Source organism: Mixophyes fleayi, chromosome 6 (genome assembly GCF_038048845.1).
Source record: "Mixophyes fleayi isolate aMixFle1 chromosome 6, aMixFle1.hap1, whole genome shotgun sequence".
Classification (NCBI taxonomy): domain Eukaryota; kingdom Metazoa; phylum Chordata; class Amphibia; order Anura; family Limnodynastidae; genus Mixophyes; species Mixophyes fleayi.
In genome coordinates, this window is record NC_134407.1 from 219,489,289 (window position 1) to 219,510,718 (window position 21,430).

The 21,430-nt window shown below is 42.2% G+C and overlaps 2 protein-coding genes across 3 annotated transcripts in view; one reads left to right on the plus strand and one right to left on the minus strand.

Moving 5' to 3' along the window:
• The window catches only part of LOC142159791 (uncharacterized), a 1,176,369-nt gene that overhangs the window by 829,426 nt on the left and 325,513 nt on the right, over positions 1–21,430 (plus strand). The gene's annotated exons all lie outside the window — the stretch shown is intronic.
• LOC142160638 (uncharacterized) overlaps positions 1–21,430 on the minus strand; it is a 97,750-nt gene that overhangs the window by 16,672 nt on the left and 59,648 nt on the right. Inside the window, 2 exon segments of the mRNA XM_075215501.1 lie at positions 2,316–2,415; positions 7,074–7,173. Of these exon segments, the coding sequence (XP_075071602.1) occupies positions 2,316–2,415; positions 7,074–7,173 (200 nt within the window).

The following is a 21,430-nucleotide window of genomic DNA, read 5'->3' on the forward strand; positions in this document are numbered from 1 at the left end:
GGAACTACAATGGGAGCCCCCAGTGTAAGGTCTTCTCTTCATTACATTATAGTATGGAGGAAAATGCTGAAGGTGACAGAATTCCCCCATCTCACCAAGTACATAATCTCCTCTATTACTGCAAAAAGTAGATCCTCCATATAACATGATTCAGGTTATTATATCTCCTGACCTGAAATAACCAGTTGGCTCAGCCATTTGTAGTGGTCATCTGGTTTTACAAAGGGTTAAAGAGGGTCTAAGCCTTCCATATTCACAGAAAGAAATGTGGTTACTTGAAAAAGAGGATTTTCATACTTACAATAAATCCATTTCTCTAATTCCATCTGAGGGACACTGCTACAATGAGGAACTCAGGAGTTGGCATTTAACTAGTTAATTAATTGTTGACAGGCTACTTCCCACTGCAATCCCCAGTAGCTCCACAGTGTAATTATAAAGCCCCTAGGAAGGGGAACCAAACAAGCAACCACACACAGCAGAAGAGCAGAATGGAGGGAACACAGTGTCCCCCAGATGGAATCAGAGAAATGTATTTATCATAAGTATAAGAATCCTCTTTTCTCTTTCATCCCATCTGGGGGACACTACTACCATGGGGACGTTCTAAAGCAGTCCCAAGCGAGGGAACGCTCTGTCAACCCGGCATGCAAAACCCTTGCAGCCAAAGCATGTGTCAGAAAACACAAAACAATTAAGATAAAACAAGCAAGGCGTGAACAGAGTACCAGGTGATCTCCTGGCAAGGCCCGTCGCCTAAACCACGTGGCACACAGCCCAAGAGGCTCCCACTGAGCAGGCAGGATGCGCAACGACACGACCAGGCACAGCCCGGTTCAGTGGAACTCCTGAGTTCCCCATGGTAGTAGTGTTCCCCAGATGGGATGAAAGAGAAATAAAGGTTATGCCTGGTTGGCATCCCCTCATGTTGTAGGTTATGTTATATGTGTTTAATGATTTATTGCACATAGTTCTTAAAGGTCCCCAGTTGGGTTCTGTAGACAACGATAGACTCTGCATCATGTCCATTAAAGGAGACACCTTTACTTAAATTCATCAGGGTACACAGCCGACCAGAAACACCAAGTCAGTGTCAACCGCTGCCACAGAACTCTGCGAGACTTCCTTCACTAGCGGTTGGCCATATTGTGCTGCTGCTAATGCCAGTCTGTCAAGAGCATGAATTCAAATATCCTCACAAGCAAAAACATCCTAATACTGTTCTATCTGTACAGGTTTCCAACTCATCAATTATTTGTACCACTACTGTTTTATGAAAACAGGGACTGTCATCTTCAAAAATCCCATGTGTCCCCCTAACCCTATGAAGATCCCCTTAAAGTAGAGACATTTCTGCTTTGTGAGCATTAACATCCACTTCATGTAATGTTCAGTTTTTCTTGATAGGAAAGTGAACCAAAGTAAGTTCAGGGGATAAATGTATCAAGCTGAGAGTTTTCCGGCTGGTTTGAAAAGTGGAGCTGTTGCCTATAGCAACCAATCAGATTCTAGCCATCATTTTGTAGAATATACTAAATAAATAATTCCTAAATTCTGATTGGTCTTTCAAACCCGCAAGAAAGCTCTCGGCTTGATACATTTACCCCCAGATATCCTCCTCCGAGAATGTTATTACAGTAGACAATGACAAGACAATTGGTAAGGGAGAGCTTGTAGCTGAGCAGGGTGTGGGTCTCTCTGGTGTCAGATTAGTCTGATAGTAAGAAGCCTCAGCTTGTAGTTGGAGAAGAATTCACCAATATCCTCTGCCTGATCTGGGCAGTAAGATGGTGTTTCCTCTTACTAACTTTGCTCATTATCCCAAAAAATCCTGATAAATATGCTGTAGTGCCAGGATAGGTGCAAATAACCTGTGATCTCACAGCTTCAAGATAAATCACACACCCATAACCTATATTACATGTAATAACATAGGTAGTTGTAGTGCTAGTATACAGATTGGATCAAATAACATTAAGAGAATGTAATCATTACTGAGAACCACATATATAAATATTATTACTACTATTAGTGTACAGAGAGGATCATGGATAATGTCACACAGGGTCTCATTAAGATATTGAATCACTATGGTGACTTCCCTTGTACTGATATATAGGAATCACCAGAGAGTGTGGGGGAGGAGACTGGTCAGATCTCTGGGCTGGTAGCTCACAATGATATGATGTGAGAAGGAGAAGAGAAGTCTAATAGGGGCTGATGGCTCCTGACTCCCCCACTGAGCAGATACTTGTTCCTCATTAGTTTGTACAGACAGAGAAGGATGTAGAATAAGAGATTGATGTAGTACTCACCTGTGCGGATTTTTGTAGGGATTTCCTGTTGATCACCCCTCACATACGTCTCTTCTTCTCCCTCTATATCTTCTGCCTTAATATCAGCCAGGTTATCACCCTAAATCACGTAGAGAGCAATAAAACAATACTTTAATAAGGTCTGATTACATTAATTGAGATTAACCAGAAGAATATCAGTGTATAAGACACACACAGCTGCCCTACAGATCATTGAGTGAAAAGTCACTTTGGTATTTGGTGAGACCCTAAACCCTACCTACCTGATAGTCTTGTGGGATAATATGATTTTTCTCTATACAATCCTGTGAAAAAAGTGGACGGAGACATCTCTCTGGGGTGTTTCTGTTACTGGATCCATCTGTAGGAGACAAATAGTGACAGAATACATTTTTTATACGATTTATTGTGTGTATCTAGGTGGCCCTCAAAACGGCTTTCTCTTACACAATAAATAATAATAATAATAATAATAATAGTCTACTCTTACCCCATGACATGAGGGTCTGGTGATTCTCCATCATCACGTCCTTGTACAGAGCCTTGTGTCCTTCTAAATACTCTCACTCCTGCATGGAGAAATAGACAGTGACATCCTCACACCTTATAGGAACCTGACACACACAATGATACAGTCATCACCCAGACACATCCCCTGGTGTTACTGTGTAATGTGGTGCTGTTGTTTAAAAAGGGAACAAGATCACAACCAGGGAATTATAAACCTGTAAGCCTGACATTAATAGCGGGGAAACTACTGGATGGTATATTAAGGGATAGTATTCAGGATTACTTGGTGCGCAATACGATTATTAGTGGGAATCAGCATGTATTTAGGAGGAATAGGTCATATCCATCTAATCTAATTAGTTTCTATGAGGAAGTTAGTGGGAACTTAGACCAGGCCAGCACAGTAGATGTGGTCTACTTAGATTTTGCTAAGGCCTTTTGGTACAGTGTCACACAAGAGGTTGGTTTAAAATAAGGGAACTGGGTCTAGGAAACAACATTTGTACTTGGATTGAAAACTGGTTAGAGAATAGGGAACAGAGAATTGTGATAAATGAAACATTTTCTAATTGGTCAAAAGTCTTAAGTGGAGTACCTCAAGGTTCTGTGCTGGGACCACTCCTTTTTAATATATTTATGAATGACCTTGGTGATGGTTTAGAGAGTAAAGTTTCTATTTTTGCAGATGACACTAAACTCTGTAAGGTAATAAAATCAGAGCAAGATGTAGCTTCTCTACAGAGGGACTTAAATAAACTGGAGGATTGGGCGGCCAAATGGAATATGAGGTTTAACATAGATAAATGTAACGTTATGGATTTAGGGATCAAAAACAAGAAAGCAAACTATAAATTACATGGAAATAATTTAAGAGAATCTATAATGGAAAAGGATTTGGGAGTGCTCGTAGACAGTAGACTTAGCAATAGTGCTCAATGTCAAGCAGCAGCTGCAAAGACAAATAAAGTATTGACATGCATAAAAAGGGGCATAGATGCAAGGGAAAACAGTGTAATTTTGCCACTGTATAAATCGTTGGTAAGACCTCATCTTGAATATGCAGTACAGTTCTGGGCACCACTCTATAAAAAAGATAATTTGGAACTCGAAAGGGTTCAGAGAAGGGCGACAAAATTGATAAAGGGTATGGAGTCATTAAGTTATGAGGAAAGGTTAGCCAGTTTAGGCATGTTTACTTTAGAAAAGAGGCGTCTAAGAGGAGATATGATTACTATGTACAAATATATTAAGGGTCAATACAGAGAACTATCAAAGGAACTTTTTACCCCAAGGACTATACACAGGACACGCGGTCACCCCCTAAGTTTAGAGGAAAGGAAATTTCACAATCAGCAAAGGAAGGGGTTCTTTACAGTAAGGGCAGTCAATATATGGAATTCACTGCAGATTCAATAGATATGTTTAAGAAAGGGATAGACACATTTTAGCGGAAAAGTGTATCCAGGGATATGACCGTTAATTAAAATGAAGGATAGTAGTGGATATAGGGTAAAAATAGGACTGCAATATTGGGTCTGGAAGATTTTCACAATTGAAACAGATTGGCCGTTGCTTACTCTGGATCAATTTCAAATATAAGTGAGGGATTTCAGGAGATCCAAAATAGGTTGAACTTGATGGACTGGTGTCTTTTTTCAACCTCATCAACTATGTAACATACTGTGGACAGTGGGGTTTATTTGGCTTTTTAATCGTTGACTAATGGACTGTTTGTGTACTCCCAAATACTAATGGGATTATTCCCTAATATGGACGGCTGAACTTTGTTTTTATTTACACCTATGCTTGGAAAAAGAGGTGCTCAATATACCGTTAATTCATCTAAATCCAAGGTCCTACTGAGGTTTGTAGTTTAACTTTCAAATCAGATGAACTGTTTAATTTGCCTCAGCATGTGTGGAGACTAATCTTTATATGGAATATCCCTGGATAACGCTTTCTGTTAAACCAATATCAATGTTCTTCCAGTCTGGATATCTATTGATTAAATTATCATTAAATATTGGAAGGATTTTGGATATCTGTGGGTTTAACTATCTGTACTCACAGCAATGTTCTAATAACATCAGGAAATCACCACCTGGGGGTAAATGTATCAAGCTGAGAGTTTTCCAGCGGGTTTGAAAAGTGGAGATGTTGCCTATAGCAACCAATCAGATTGTAGCTGTCATTTTGTAGAATATACTAAATAAATGATAGGTAGAATCTGATTGGTTTTTCAAACCCGCCACAAAACTCTCAGCTTGATACATTTACCCCCTGGACCGGAAACAGTTTTGTTTTTTCTTTACTGCCTATGTGGTTTACACTTGACAATATTGTGATTTTTGTTATTTTTACGTAACTATTTTAAATGATTTTAATTGTTTCATATAAATAAATGTAAAATATTTTTTTCAATTTGCAAGTTATATTTTTTAATTTCATTCAACCAGCACTGTTCTGTTTTCTTTATTTTAACTATGTAACATGCCTGGAAGAGAAACACAGAGAAGCAGCGCGACACTGGTAGCAAAAGAGAGCAACACACACACAGAGAACAAGACACACACACACACACACACACACACACACACACAGAGAACAAGACACACACAGAGAACAAGACACACACACACATATACAGAAAAAGAGAGACTCAGAGAACTAGAGACAGACCACAGTTACTGGCTGAGGAAGAAATCTCGTTCATAAAACAAATATGTATTTGTGTGTGCAGCAACAAAAGAAAGTGATAAAGATAAGCAGCCTAGCTGCCCACTGATTAGAGAGAGGCACAGATAATGCCTCACTGATCACTATACACAGGTCATCTATAATCCACTGATCACTATACACAGGTCACCAATAATCCACTGATCACTATACACAGGTCACCTATAAGCCACTGATCACTATACACAGGTCACCTATAAACCACTGATCACTATACACAGGTCACCTATAATCCACTGATCACTATACACAGGTCACCAATAATCCACTGATCACTATACACAGGTCACCTATAATCCACTGATCACTATACACAGGTCACCAATAATCCACTGATCACTATACACAGGTCACCTATAATCCACTGATCACTATACACAGGTCACCTATAATCCACTGATCACTATACACAGGTCACCAATAATCCACTGATCACTATACACAGGTCACCAATAATCCACTGATCACTATACACAGGTCACCTATAAGCCACTGATCACTATACACAGGTCACCTATAATCCACTGATCACTATACACAGGTCACCAATAATCCACTGATCACTATACACAGGTCACCAATAATCCACTGATCACTATACACAGGTCACCTATAATCCACTGATCACTATACACAGGTCACCTATAATCCACTGATCACTATACACAGGTCACCTATAATCCACTGATCACTATACACAGGTCACCTATAATCCACTGATCACTATACACAGGTCACCTATAATCCACTGATCACTATACACAGGTCACCTATAATCCACTGATCACTATACACAGGTCACCAATAATCCCCTGATCACTATACACAGGTCACCTATAATCCCCTGATCACTATACACAGGTCACCTATAATCCCCTGATCACTATACACAGGTCACCAATAATCCCCTGATCACTATACACAGGTCACCAATAATCCACTGATCACTATACACAGGTCACCTATAATCCCCTGATCACTATACACAGGTCACCAATAATCCCCTGATCACTATACACAGGTCACCAATAATCCCCTAATCACTATACACAGGTGACCAATAATCCACTGATCACTATACACAGGTCACCAATAATCCACTGATCACTATACACAGGTCACCAATAATCCCCTGATCACTATACACAGGTCACACTGGTATCACTGTGGAGCACCCAGGTGGGGTATGAGATCAAAATCTGCTGTAAATGTATTATATCAGGACACCAGAGGCTGCTGCAACTGTATTACACTAATTACACCTCAAACTGTGTTATAATAACAGGGCCCCAGTCAGCTGACACGTATTATACTCACAGGACACCAGAGTCTGCTCCCCCTGTATAATAATGTATAATAATAATAACATAATTACCTGGTGCGGACACAGCAGTCACCTCTCTGATCCCTCCTACTCTAAGGTCACCCGGAAGTTACAATAGAAGAATGAATGAAAGAACAACAGTGATCAGTTGAAACGCACGGACCGGAAGTCATGTGGACCGCACAGACCGGAAGTCGGTGGACCGCAGAGACCGGAAGTCTGTGGAACGCACAGACCGGATGTAACATCTTCCGGGTGAGAGGACGCAGTGACTGGCAGGTTATGTACCTACATAGATATAATGAGATATAACGATAAACATAACACAGGTAAAATAAAATAGGTGATGAATGAGGAGGATATAAGTATTATGAGGATTATACAGTAGGAATTACTGTGACTACCACAATATCTCTTAGATGCAGCTGCTGATTGTTACTTGGGACTAGGCTGCCTGTTACCTCCTGAGTGGAGGAGAGGAAAATTACTGTCACATATCTGTCAGTCATCAGCTGTAAGACATTACTTGTTCTGTACTGATATACGTCCTAAAGTACATTCACCTCTTCACTCTATCCTGAGGGATCAATGACATCCAAGTTATTTCCCTCTGATATAACAAGACCACACCACAATGGCTGCACCCAGTAACATTTATGGTCCCCCTCCCCCCGCACTGAGATACATAGGATGACACAGGTGGGTGCTGGGGGGGAGATGTCTCCCAGTAGAAGAGGGCAGGGAGAGAGAAGGGTGTCTGTGAGTGCCACATACTGGGGGGTGAGAAGTGACAGGGTGTGATGGGGACACACTGAGTATAAGGGGGTGTAGTGAAGACCACAATACAACCTGGAGACAATGTGATGAGTGGCTCAGTATATAATTGGGTCGGAGAGAGCAGGGAGGCATGTGAGAGAACTGGTGGGAAGAGAGTGACTTGAATGTAAGGGAAAAAATGGTGTGCATGGGGGGGCATGTGGTAGAAAAACTGGTGGACAGGGGGTAACTTTTGTGAGATAAGCTGGTGAGCAGGGGGGCAAGGAAGAATGTAAGGGAGAAAACGGTGTGCATGGGGTGGCATGTGGTAGAAAAGCTAGTGGACAGGGGGTAACTTTTGTGAGAAAAGCTGGTGAGCATAGAGGGAGAAGCATGTGATAGAAAAGCTTGAGGGATTGGGTGGCATGTGATAGTAAAGCTGATGGACAGTGGGTGATTTATGAGAGAAAAGCTGATGGGCTAGGGAACATGTGAGAGCAGACAGCCTCTCACCCTCTGATAGCATTACTGTCTCCCAATGAGTGTGTGTCTCATCACTGAGCAAGTGACAATCCCCAACCCCCTCTGAGCACGTGACAGTCGTCGTACTCGGGGCACATGGTATTCCTCCCTGGAGCTCATAGCGTGTGACAGTCGCCCACCCCTGTCCCTCTGAGGAAATGGAATTTGTCACCCACAAAGAGTGTGACAGTTCTCCTCCCAACAATGAACCTCCTCATGGAACCCAGAGCATGACTCTCCCCATCCATTGCTCGAACTGTCACAAGGAATTCAACACTCCTCTCAAAATGAGACTCACACTTACTTTCCGTCACAGGGGTGTTAAATATGTAAAGCAATCACACATAACCTGAATCTGCACATTGCAAATAACAGGGGTTTCTGGGAGTTGCAGTCATGTATGTGTGGGAGTTGAATGTGAGAGAAAATGGAGTCAAGAAGCAGCCATATTATGATGTTTAAAATAAAATGTGTTCTAAAGTTCTATGCTGACATCAATTGCTTTTAATGTTGTTTTCGTTTATTTTTAAGTTTAATTTCGTTAGAAAATACAACATTTTTATTTCTCCTTTTTTTAGTCAATGTTTTACAGGGAAACGGTTTAACCGTAAAATTAAAGAACTACGGTGTAACCAATCAACTTGCTTGTGGTTTGAATCATGCTGTTTTGCAATCTACGCATATGTGAGTGCTGTTGAGACTGATTCATCTTCAGAAGTAAGATCCGTTGAGTGCGGTATCTTGTGTGAAATTGCTCTGTGCATGCTCAGAAACGGACTTATGCCAGTGAATGCAATTGTATCTAATTCATGTCTGAACACAAGTGACACCTCCAACTGCCTACAACTTGAAGGGCAGAACAGGGACAGGAAGGGACAAGTGCACATAGGCAATGTGCAGTAAGGGGGCACCGAGGTTGAGCTCTGGGTATCTCTTAGGTTTGTGTTTTTCAGCCGTATCACTTGCAGCAGGTACAGGGCAGGTGTAAGTGCAGACTGATAGTGATGACTACATGTATGTATGGCAGGACATGTGTGTAAAAGAAACTATAAAAATACATTTTATGTACAGTACGTAGTAAGAACATCCTGATTTCATAAAAATATATACAAAAATGGATTTTGTAAAATATATTTTTATTAATGATTAAGTAATACTTTGAAGGCCGAAGTGGAGAAGGGTTCCATGTGAACAGCTGTTGAACATGGGTCAGTCGGTCCTAAGAGATGGGCGAGTGTCGTTCGGAAGGGACAGGCGATGGCCTCCGTCGCCCTCGGCTGATGAAAAGGGAGTTGGGTTCAGATTACCGAACCCGGAGACGAACGCCCCCGCGGCGTCCAGTGCGGCGACGGGACCGATCCCGGAGGAGCAGGCGGGAGCCCCAGGGAGAGTTCTCTTTTCTTTGTGAAGGGCAGGGTGATCTGGAATGGGTTCGCCCCAAGAGAGGGGCCCGGGCCTTGGAAAGCGTCACGGTTCCGGCGGCATCCGGTGAGCTCTCGCTGGCCCTTGAAAATCCGGGGGAGAGGGTGTAAATCTCGCGTCGGGCCGTACCCATATCCGCAGCAGGTCTCCAAGGTGAACAGCCTCTGGCATGTTAGAACAATGTAGGTAAGGGAAGTCGGCAAGTCAGATCCGTAACTTTGGGATAAGGATTGGCTCTAAGGGCTGGGGCGCGAAGCGGGGCTGGGAGTGCGCCGCGGCTGGACAAGGCGCCGCCCTCTTAGTCTTAAGAGTTAATTTATTTTATAAAATATTTTTTTGCATGTGTTGTTGTTGGTACTTTGTATTGCACATATGCATGTGCCTATCCTGCACTGTGTTGTGTCTGTCTACATACGGCTAAGTTTAATTATTTCCATATTGAAATGGAAATGTTTCTCGACATCTGCTTGTATTTGAATATGGACTGTGAAAGTCATAATTGACATAAATATATATATATATCACAACTATTACCAATATATCAACAATAGGATAAGAAACATTAACACAAATTTATGTATAAGAATCATATGCTCAATAATTATAGCCTCTCACTTTAAGGAGAAATAAAATTATGTACTTGATATTTTTAGATAAAGGTCGACGTGACCCAGTGTAAGGAAACAGCAATAAATAATGTGTCAATGTCATAAAATGAATATCAGGATGGACAAGGGTCAGAAAATGAAAGGGACACATAACGTACAGAACATGGACAGGACAGAGATAAGAATAAGTTATGTCAGTTCAATAAAATTCATAATGCCAGATAAAGAAAATCACATAACAGATGGTCAATGTCTAACGTTTAAAGTTCTTTTAAGAATAAGCATAATAGCTAATCGGGGGAGGGCATTAATTAACATTATGTTATTGTATCATTCTAGGTATAAAAGGCACTCTACTGCAAATCGAATACTGTACGCCAGTGTTTCCCAAACTTTTGCAGTTTGCGGCACCCTTATATGTTTCCACAACAACGATTATGCTCCCCTGAAGAAATTCGCTAAGCGAATGAAACGCGTTGGGTCACACCCTCTTTGTGACGTCATACCGGAAGTGCCGTGCGCTCCACTGTGGAACGCACACCGTCTACTACACGTTGTTTACCACTCCACCACTGCCTGTGGATTACCGCTACAAGCGCTCTGAAGTGCTGTTGTTTAAACACGATTACCCATGCTCTTGTGGACCAGGAAATATCTAAAGGAACACTAGTGGACTCTCCTACCATCTTGCGGACATTCAGATGTATAAGTTTGGTCAAAGACTGTTCTCAATCGGACCCAGCACACAGGCTCTATCTTTTCTTATTTCCTTAAGGTTTTCCCGGGCCAATATAATTTCAGCAACAATTGGACTTATTTATATTGTGGTTTTAGACATTGTATCTCATATTTATGATGTGACCTTTCGGTTTTTATTTAGCTAGTGACAACATTGTCACCTCCTTTACTGTTTCTATATTTTTCATTTTTGTATTTATCCATATTTCAGCCAGCAAGATGAAGTTGAACTCACACAGAGAAGTCCATAACACAGCTGCAGGATGTAGCTGAATTCTCTCAGAGGATAAATGGTGGAGATCTGTATACAGCAGGAGTATTGAAGCAGCAACCAGGATGAAGCTGAATTCACATGAAGGGTTGAGATCTGTATACAGCAGGAAGATAGAAGCAGCAAAACAACAGCAACCGTGAAGACCCGGAACCAGGAACTAGCAAAGTGTTTCACTGGCAATTTGCTGAGTAAAAGAGGAGACTCTTATAGTTTGCAGACTAACCCAATTGGTGAATGAAATCAAGTGTTCAGAGTCAGCAGGATGTTTAGCAAATGTCTCACCCAAGATGGCAGCCTCCAGTACTGCAGACAGAAGTCACGCTTGTCCCAGGATAGAATGCTGCATTCGACCAGGTGGGAGATGTACGGTGATATGGTACCACTGAGTGCTGTAAACAGGACTAAGACCTGATTCGTGACAGAAACCCTGGACAGTCATACACAATCTCATATAATGCAGGTGTTTAAGGGCACTAAATGGTCATTGCTGAGATGATTGTGATGTTTGATTATAAATGTAGAAAATATGTTATATTATAATATGCCATTCTGCGATATGATATGCATGTAGTGATTTATTTGGCCACTTGTGAACCTCCGCCAAGAAGAAGCCTCTCCTATTTCTTTTAGATTTTTTGATTCCTTTGCCACTCCCTTTCTTCCTCCTCTCTTATATCCTCCTTCCTTCCCCTTCTTTCTTCTTCCCCCTTTCTCTATCTATATATTTTATTCTCTTAAATTGTTAAAATCTTATTTGTACAGTTCCTATTTGAATTTCATTTTGTATGATACATTGTAATATGTAATATCTACAATAAAAAAACGTTTTGAAAAATAATAATATATAAACAACATTCTAATGAGGCTTAACTGACATGGGTATTGAGACTATGGTACATAGGTGCTGATGGAGTGACTTTAACACAAGGAGAGGGAGCAGTGTGTAATGATCCCAGGGTCAGATTACAAATGAGAAGGGCACAGTTCACAGACTCTAATTTCACATTGTTGCATCTCATTCGAGATTCTATAGCACAAATATATGATGCACCTACAGAAGTGGTTGATATGAGTCCATGGTATGAGTTGAGACACAGAATATAGATTTTGTGTGACTAGAGATGTATGAATGGAATTATTCAAAATTCTGTGCAAACTGAATGGGATGGTCCTGATGTGGCTCTATTTACTTCAGTAATGTGTAATAAACTTTTAACCACTGCTCCTCCCCAATTGAAATTAGATCTTTACTATGCTGAGTACAATGCCCACTGGTAGTCCTGTGTTTCATGCTGTATCACTGATGAGTCAGTTAGGAGAGTTAGAGAAATATAATAAAAAAAACAACAGTGTCTAATAGAGAAAAGATTTTCAGAGGAAGACAGAAAGTCAATCTTCAAACACATTTCAAGTGACAAGTAGACAAATGTTTTTGAATTGTTTAATGCTGGAGCTCCAAAGAGAGATAGATGGAATTACTACAACTGAACTGTTCAAGAGATGGAAGGGGCCATGAGACCTCCCATTTTCCACCTATTATAAGGAGCATCTGGGGTAAATGTGCGATTTTTTCAGCGGCTTTAAAATCTTTTGGACATTTCAAGCAGGGACATTGGGAATTACAAATTTATTTTGGGACATGGTTTATAAGCAATTTTGTATTAAAAGCTGCTGACAACAGATGAAGAAATCTGTTTGGTAAGTATATTGGGGTTTTCTTATTTTTATTACATTTATTTGGTAGAAATGAGGGTGTTTAGTGTATTTATTGGGGTTTTATTATTTTTATTTAAATGTGGTTTTAAACAGGGAGTTGGGGCTTATTTAACATTTTGTGTTGTGGTACTACATGTCTCAGCCAGCCATGGGTGTCAGGGCATGTTGGCACTTGTGGTTCCAGCATGCCCTGGCTGCCATGATTAAGCTGCTGCTTGTAGTTATACCAGCATCAGCCTGCCCAGACTGTTTAGGGAACCCTGGCATGGCTGGGACTTGTAGTTCCACAAAACGGCACCTGTTTGCTTTTTTACATTATTTTCGCCATTATTACCCTACTACCCACAGCCCATGGGGGGTAGGAAGAGCCCTAGTGCTTTCAGCACTGGGCTGTTTATTACTAGAGGGGGGGTTCGCTAGTTTTTTTCAGCGGACCCCACTCCCTAGGGAATCCAGCCCAGCGCTGAACAGTTCTGTGAAAATCGGAGGGACCTCACGCAAGTTTTTCCTCGATTTTCACGCAACCAGCAGTAGGCTGGCAGCACTAGAGTTAATAGTGCTCGTGCGGGGGGGCGCTTTTTTTTTTTTACTTTTATCTATTTTTACACTTTTGACTGCTGCTGGACCTCCGGCTCTATAGACAGGGCAGTGTAACAGTGATGTGTTTAGTAATCACGCAGCTAGGAAGCAACGTGTTGTATCTAGCGATTTTTTAAACCAAACTGAGAGTTTGCTTAATCGCAGCTTCATACATGCGAGACTTGTATAGCTAGAGTGGCAAACAATCGGGACTTTGATCTCTATCGATTTTGTAAATAATGATTTTGACAGAAACACATCTGGCGATTTTACATGAAACATAAGGTAAGATAAGGGGAAGTTGCCAGTGGGGCCACCCAAGAAGGTGGCGACTAATGATGTAGAAGATTACTCCCATGTAATACCTTCAGCCCCAATCATCTAAACCCGGCCCTTACACTGCTGTCAGTAGGGAGGTGCAAGGTTTAGCAAAGACATATAAAACTGGGAGGGGCGGGAAGTTCCCAGTCCATATTGACAGCATGGCAGATCCCAGCAGCAGCTACTGACATTCAATATTTGTTTAATGAAGCCAAGGGATCAACGCCCTTATGTGTCAGTGGCAATTTATTGACGAGGCCAAACACAACCACACAGAACTACAGCATTACTCGATACTGGTGCAGAAGTATCACTGTTTCACTTTACAGGGAGACAACATAAACAACAGGCACACTGGGTTGCTGTGGAAGGCTTATACATGGGCAGTGTATAAGTTATCTTTTAGGTAATAAATGGATGAGCAGGTTTCCAATAATTGTTTATTTTGTTATATTAATAATAAAATACAATGAACTGAGCGGAGCAGATACGCTCAGGATTTATCAAGCCAATCTGGTATACTTAGTGTTCACATCTTTGTAGGGAAATAATACTCATTATTGCCAAAAACATTAATTATCATTGCCAAACTAAACCTCTTGACCTATGTAAAGGCTGACATTTCATCATTAATCTTCATTAAAGTGACATGTTCTTGGAAGGGTCTTTTGGACTTTATTTTGAGCAAATATGTCCTTGGTCTTGTCTGGCCATTGTGAAATAAGGAAGATCATGGAAATTTGCAAAAAGTGCTTGTTGTTATAACTTGTTTGTCTTCTCTATAGTGTAATATGTTTTTTAACCGAAAGGTCAGAACTTTTCCTCTTAAAAGCACAGGCACATAAACTTAGATTAGTTCTGTATTAGTAATATATGAGTTTGTAATTGATAATATACCTTTTTGTTACTTACTACATTCACAGCAGCCAAGATTCCAAAACGATCCGATATTCAAAGCACAGAAGTTGGTATCTGAGCTTCCAGACAACATAATTGGTATGGATATTTTGCGTGGGCAAACCATACACACTGAAATTGGAAGGTATGTGTTTGGATGTTCTGTAAGATCCTACACTGTGTCTGCAATGAATCCTATTGAGAGGTTTGACTAAATGGTCCCCAGTGTATATTTTTCCTCTTCCACATTATCAGGCGCCGTCTCCGCACTAACACTTGGTGCAGGAGACGGACGCCTCCATCTTCTCAGCAACCACGTCCCGTTGCCTAGCAGCAGGATGCTATCTCTTCTCACCTGTCTGCAGCCAACATGTCTTACCACCAAAATATCCCTAACCCAATCAGGAGGCACCTTAGGGTATATATAATGCAGCCTCTGACACATGTCTATTGCCAGAGTATTGGTTCACTCCAGCTCCAGCGTTTCCTGAACTTCTGATCCAGTGTGTTATTCGGTTCTGACTCGGCTTCCTGTGACTACTCTCCTGTGTTTCGTTTTGGTACCTCGCTGCTCGGCTGGTTTGACTATTTGGCTTGACCTGACTTCTCTCTGGATCCTCCCTGTGCACTGCACCGCTCGGTTGGCTCTGACCTGGATTGCCTGACTATGCCTGTCTACTACTGTCGCTACATCGGTGACTGTCTTGGAGAACCGCGACCTGCGTACCCTCTGCAACTAAGCCCAAACCCCCTTGCGGGGGTCCCTGGTGAATACCGGGGGTACGTTAGACTCCGCGCCTCCCTGTTCAGTTGCGCTAGTACCGGTTAGCGGCCATCTCTGCAATTCCGTGACACACATCCAGTTAATCTCAAACAATACTGGATACAAGGTGGTCTGAAAGAGATATCAGAGACTGCAAGCTTTACAAGAAGCTGGAGATTTGAGACCCGCAGTCAGTCCACTTAACTCTCTCGCCTACCCAGTTAAAAAACAAGATGGATCCTAACGTTTAACAATCGATAATAAGTGATAGAACAAAGTAGAACCACCACTAGCAGCAGCTATTCCAGTGGTTACTGTGGTAGAAAACACTACTAAAACAGCCAGAGAGTGGGGTTACTGTGGTAGAAAACACTACTAAAACAGCCAAAGAGTGGCATGCGGGGTGGATTTGTCCAATACATTCTTTCCATTCCTATAGCACCTGAGAGTCAAGATCCATTTGCTTTTAATTGGGATAGATAGAATATACTTTGAAAATAATCCAGAAGGGCTACTCATATTTACCCACCATTTGTCATGGTTTGGTGGCAAGAAGTCTACAAATGCTGAAAGACTCGACCTGTACTCTGTACCATTATATCGATGATATTATGATTTCAGGAGGAACAGAGGAACAAATGCAAAAAGACTTAAAAATATTGATTGATCACATGACCTCAAGAGGATGGAGAATTAATCTCTCAAAATTTCAAGATCAAACAGTGAAATTGTTAGGGGTAATATGGACTGTTCCACAGCCAGTGATACCTCAACCCGTGGTGGATGCAACATTAGTTCTCCAACAACCGCTAAGAAAGCACAGAAGGTCTTGTCAGTTTTAGGATTGTGGAGGGATTTTGTGGCCCACCTAGGCTTGATTCTTAGGCCTATCTACAATGTGACTAGAAAGAAGACTGTATTCCCATAGATGGATGAGCAAGAAAAGTCTTTGCAGGCTGCAAAACAAGCAGTGAGGACTGATAATGCCCTTGGTCCCTTGCAACCAGATCAACCATTTTAGCTGGATGTGACAGCAACTGAGCATGGGATGTTTTGGGGCCTGTGGCAGAAATCTCCACATACTGGAGCAAGGATGATTCCAAATGGATTCTGGGTAAAACGATTCTCTTCTGCCCAAATTAGATATTCACCATTGGAGAAACAATTGTTAGCTGCTTACACAGACTTACAACATGTTGAGGCAACTACAAAGCAGCAACCGGTGACTGTCAGAACAGACTTGCCAATAGCTGGATGGGTTGGACAAGAGGACTTAGGTGCACGTACTGTAGTAGCTCAGAAACCAACGCTACAGAAGTGGAAGTGCCATTTGAGTGTCATCTAAACAGCTAGCTCTCCATATGGAGTGCAGCCCAGGACAGAGGCTAAACCATAGGCACAACTGACAATTAAAGAAAAGTGCAGAGCCAGGTTAGCTCAGCACAACTACGAGTATGGGCAGCCGCTGCCTACCAACCAGTAACAGAAACTATAATTCATGAAACAGGTGATGGTGGTTTAAGTCAATATGCAGAATTACCTGCTGTGAGCATGGTCCTTCGTGAAACAGAGGAAAATATCATTATATATACAGACAGTCGGCCAGTGTATAAAGGACTTAACATGGATGCCTACATGGAAACATGATCACTGGAAAGTACATGGAAAATACATATCAGGAGGTCCAGCAGTACGGGACCCTATCTGGATTCAGTGCATCCCAAGTTCTGTGTCAATAGGACAAGTAAATGCACACACTAATTTTCCTCATAATGATGTAGCAGATCAACTAGCACAAGTCAGTGTTTGTTCCCTGATAGAGGCAGTAGATAACTGAAAATTTGGGAGATGGTCCCATGTCCAGTTGGGTCATAGAGATGCGCAAAGCACTAGAGATTGGGCCAACCAAAAGAGAATACTACTGATACACTTGATGGCCAGAGAAAATGTTGCCAAGTGTCAACCTACAGAAAACACCTGATAGGTGATGTAGGCTCTATATATCGAGGAAAAGCTGTTGGACAACTGTGGAAAATGGATTTTATAGGACCACTACCTAAAGGAAGAGGTGATCTCAAAAATTGTGTTACAACCATTTATACATACTCAGGAGTTCTTATAATACATCTTTGTAAGCATGCTACACAAGAGGCGATGCTTACATTATTACAAGACATACAGACACATTATGGTACTCCAAACAGACAGTGGAACTCACTTCACTGGCCAACAAGTCAGAAAATAGGCCAAGGAGGGTGTACATTGGATGTATGTTACGAGCCGCGGCGGTGCCCATAGCCACTGCAGCTCGCTCTCTGCTCTGCCGAGCGCCCCGGCCGTCTCCTTGACGTCACTTCTGAGTCCGGCCCGACCGTTGCTAGGGCAACATTCAGACGCCAAGCCTTCCAGCGCCGAGTCCCGGCAAAACAGGGCAGCTGGGCTCGTGCGCAAGTAGTTTACTAGTCTGTGAGCTAATTGATGTTTCATTAATTTATTAAGCAGGGCCTGTGGGTGGTTCCAGAGCTAGGCTCTGATTGGCTGCTGTCAGTATTTAAGGCAGGGCTTAGCCTCCCTGCCGGTTATAGCGTTCCAGTCCTGCACTGTTGCTGACCTGGTTTGGATTTCTGTTTTGCCGATTTCCCGTTGTGACCCTCTGCCAGCTTGCCTGTGACCCTGACCCTTCAGACTGTATCTTGGACTCCGCTGTTTTGACTGTGAACCTGACCTTTGGCGTGTTATCTGACCATTCTACCCTGCTAGTGACCCCTGACCTCAGCTTTCGTCTGACCATCCATTACCATCTCTGCAGCCTCCTGGTCTGCTGCTGCGGTACTGTATAACAAACCTATACTACATTGGAGTGAAGTCCTGCGGGCATCCGAGTACCTGTGAGCGCGTTAAGCTCTACGGGAAAGGCATCTGCTATAGGTGAAGACCTCCGTCTACCAGTTCTGCAGGTTCGTTATCTGACCGACAGTATAACAGTATCATATACCTTACTATCCTCAGACTGCCGGCCTCATAGAGAGAATGTTAAAAGAAATGAAAGGACACCACATCATACATTGAGGGGATGGGATAAAGTGACGAGAGCAGAAAGTTAACCAAAAGATAATAGGAGAACAACCTCCTTTTCAGTGAATGATGACTGCCCCTGTGATACCCCCGCCCCCTTCTACAATAATAATAATAATTTTAGTAGGAGACAACTGGAATTACAGAAACATAAGATTGAGGTAGTGGCTCGTGAAGAACAAGAGTTCAAAGACACCTTATAAGGGATAGACCCTGATAGGGACACTCCAGACCCCATGCACAAAGTACCAACAGGGATAACACGTTTAGAAACTAAATATTCACTGTATTTTATACCAGTACCAGAAGTGATAGAACATTGCTCATGGGAAGAATTACTTACATTGAATGAATTGGAGGAATATTGTGTCACTTTGATCCATATTCAATGCCTCGCCCAAGCCTGTCGCTTCCAACTCCGCAACATTGCCCGCATCCGTCCCTTCCTCTCTCAGGAAGCCACCAAAACTATCATACACGCACTCATCATCTCCCGCCTTGATTACTGCAACATCCTCCTTACTGGCCTCCCCCACTCCCACCTCGCACCCCTCCGCTCTATACTCAATGCGGCTGCAAGACTCATCTTCCTTTCACGCCGCTCCTCCTCTGCCTCCCCTCTCTGCCTTGCCTTACACTGGCTCCCTTTCCCCTACAGAATCCTTTTCAAACTCCTTACCACCACGTACAAGGCTCTCTCTCAGTCTACGGCCCCTTACATCTTTAACCTCATCTCCATTCACACTCCTGCCCGCTCCCTACGCTCAGCTAATGACCGCCGCCTCTCCTCCACTCTTATCACCACTTCCCACTCCAGAATCCAAGACTTCTCCCGTGCCGCCCCCCTCCACTGGAACGACCTCCCTCGCTCCATCCGTCTCTCTCCTAATCTGTGCTCCTTCAAACGAGCACTCAAAACTCACCTGTTCCTTAAAGCCTACCAACCTTCTACCTAACCCGCATCTCCTCCAAACGTTCTACTCTCTCTCCTCCCGGTCCCTCTCCCCACACTTCAAATTCCTCCAATTGTGTCTGTTCGTTCACCCACCCTTAGGATGTAAGCTCGAATGAGCAGGGCCTTCTTCCCTCTTGTCTCCACACCTGTTCTTCTACTTCGCCTCTACTGCATTGACCCAACTGGAGTTTCTGAAGCATTGGTATTTTTGTTTATTGTTCTGTATTGTTATACCCTGTATAGTCTACTGTTTGCTTTGTGTACGGCGCTGCGGAAATCTTGTGGCGCCTAACAAATAAATGATGATAATAATAATAATAATAATAATAATCAGTGGTGGTAGTTGGAGAAAGGAAAAATATTAGGATATGTGGTAGTGGTACCTGATTCAGTTTATGTAGTAAACCAGTAAACATCAGACAGGATGCAAAGTATGGGTGATGCCAGGGACAGAAAAGAAAAAGAAGATAGGAGAAATAGTATCTTCGGGTCTAGTGATACATATTTAGTGCTACTGGTAGAAATTTATAATCCTGTCTAATTCTCTTCCCGCTGGTGGATTCGTGTTGCTGAACAATGGCCTGGAAGTGAATTGTGTGCCCTCTTCTAGTGATCTTGTGGTTTGGGTCTCACAAATATCATAGAACAGAGGAAAGAGGGAGCTACATAAATACAGGCAGCGAACATCCAAAAAAGCAGAACTATGGAGAAAGTGGTGTCTAGTTAATGATGCTGCATACACTAAGTGCTTTCAAGCAACTGGACTCCTCAGATCAAGACATTGCTCAACAATCAAATTCTATTTCACAGCTAAGTACATTTTCATTTTATATGTATCTTCCATAATAAACATTTGTATTATCCTTTTTACAATAGTGGTCTGTCAATCATTGTAATCTCACATCAGAACATAAGAGTTAATGTCCATCCTGTGACACAATGCCAAACATCAAGTGGAGTGGTGTAAAGCACACTGACATTACATTCTGGAGCCGTAAAATCGCATTTTCTGACATGACAAATCACACGTCACCATCCGGCAGTTCGACGGACGAGTCTGGATTTGGCAGATGCCAGTAGAATAATTCCTAACTGAATACATACTGCCAGCTGTAAAGCTGGATGGAGGAATAATGGTTTGGGGCTGTTTTTGATGGTTTGGCCTGGCCCCTTAGTTCCAGTGAAGGGGTTATTGTTAAATGTTAATGCTACACATACAATAACATTTTGGAGAATTTTGTGCATCCAACTTTGCGGAAATAGTTTGGGGAAGGCCCTTTTCTGTTTCAGCATGACAATGGCAATAACATGGTAGTACACAGGTCTAAATACATGCAGTAAAATCCATCTTATGGGGAATAATACAAGAATAAACAGGAATAGCACAAGTTATGTTCTCATCCTGTAGACTCGGTTTCTTGAATGCTCATGTAAGATGCATCCATTGCAGCCAGTCTTCCTGTCTGACGCAATAGCATAAAGTAATTCCATAGAGATTGAAGATCAATTTATAGTTTACTCAACAAAGCTAATATTTATAATTCTAGGTTTATTCTCATAACCTGGGTCTGTTTTAATCCCCTTATGCTCCTTTCTTAAATTCAGCTCCTCCCTCACTTACTTGGGGCTGTCTTCTTCCCTTCTAATCAGACAGTGATATGATGCTGAAGGCTACATTTGCAGTTCCAAAGCCTCCTTGTAGATCGGACCCAACTTTCCTGAAGCTGGAAACACCTACATAGCTGTACCTAAGGAAGGAAGTTATACACAACCTGCACCTGATACACTGCTATCCTGAGAGGCTTGGCTGAGCCTTCATGTAAGATACCATGGTCTGGGAATAGCCAGATAGGAAGGGACACATCTTTTACTATAGAAGACTTCACCACTGGTCATGTAACTCTTATGTGGTACCTCTT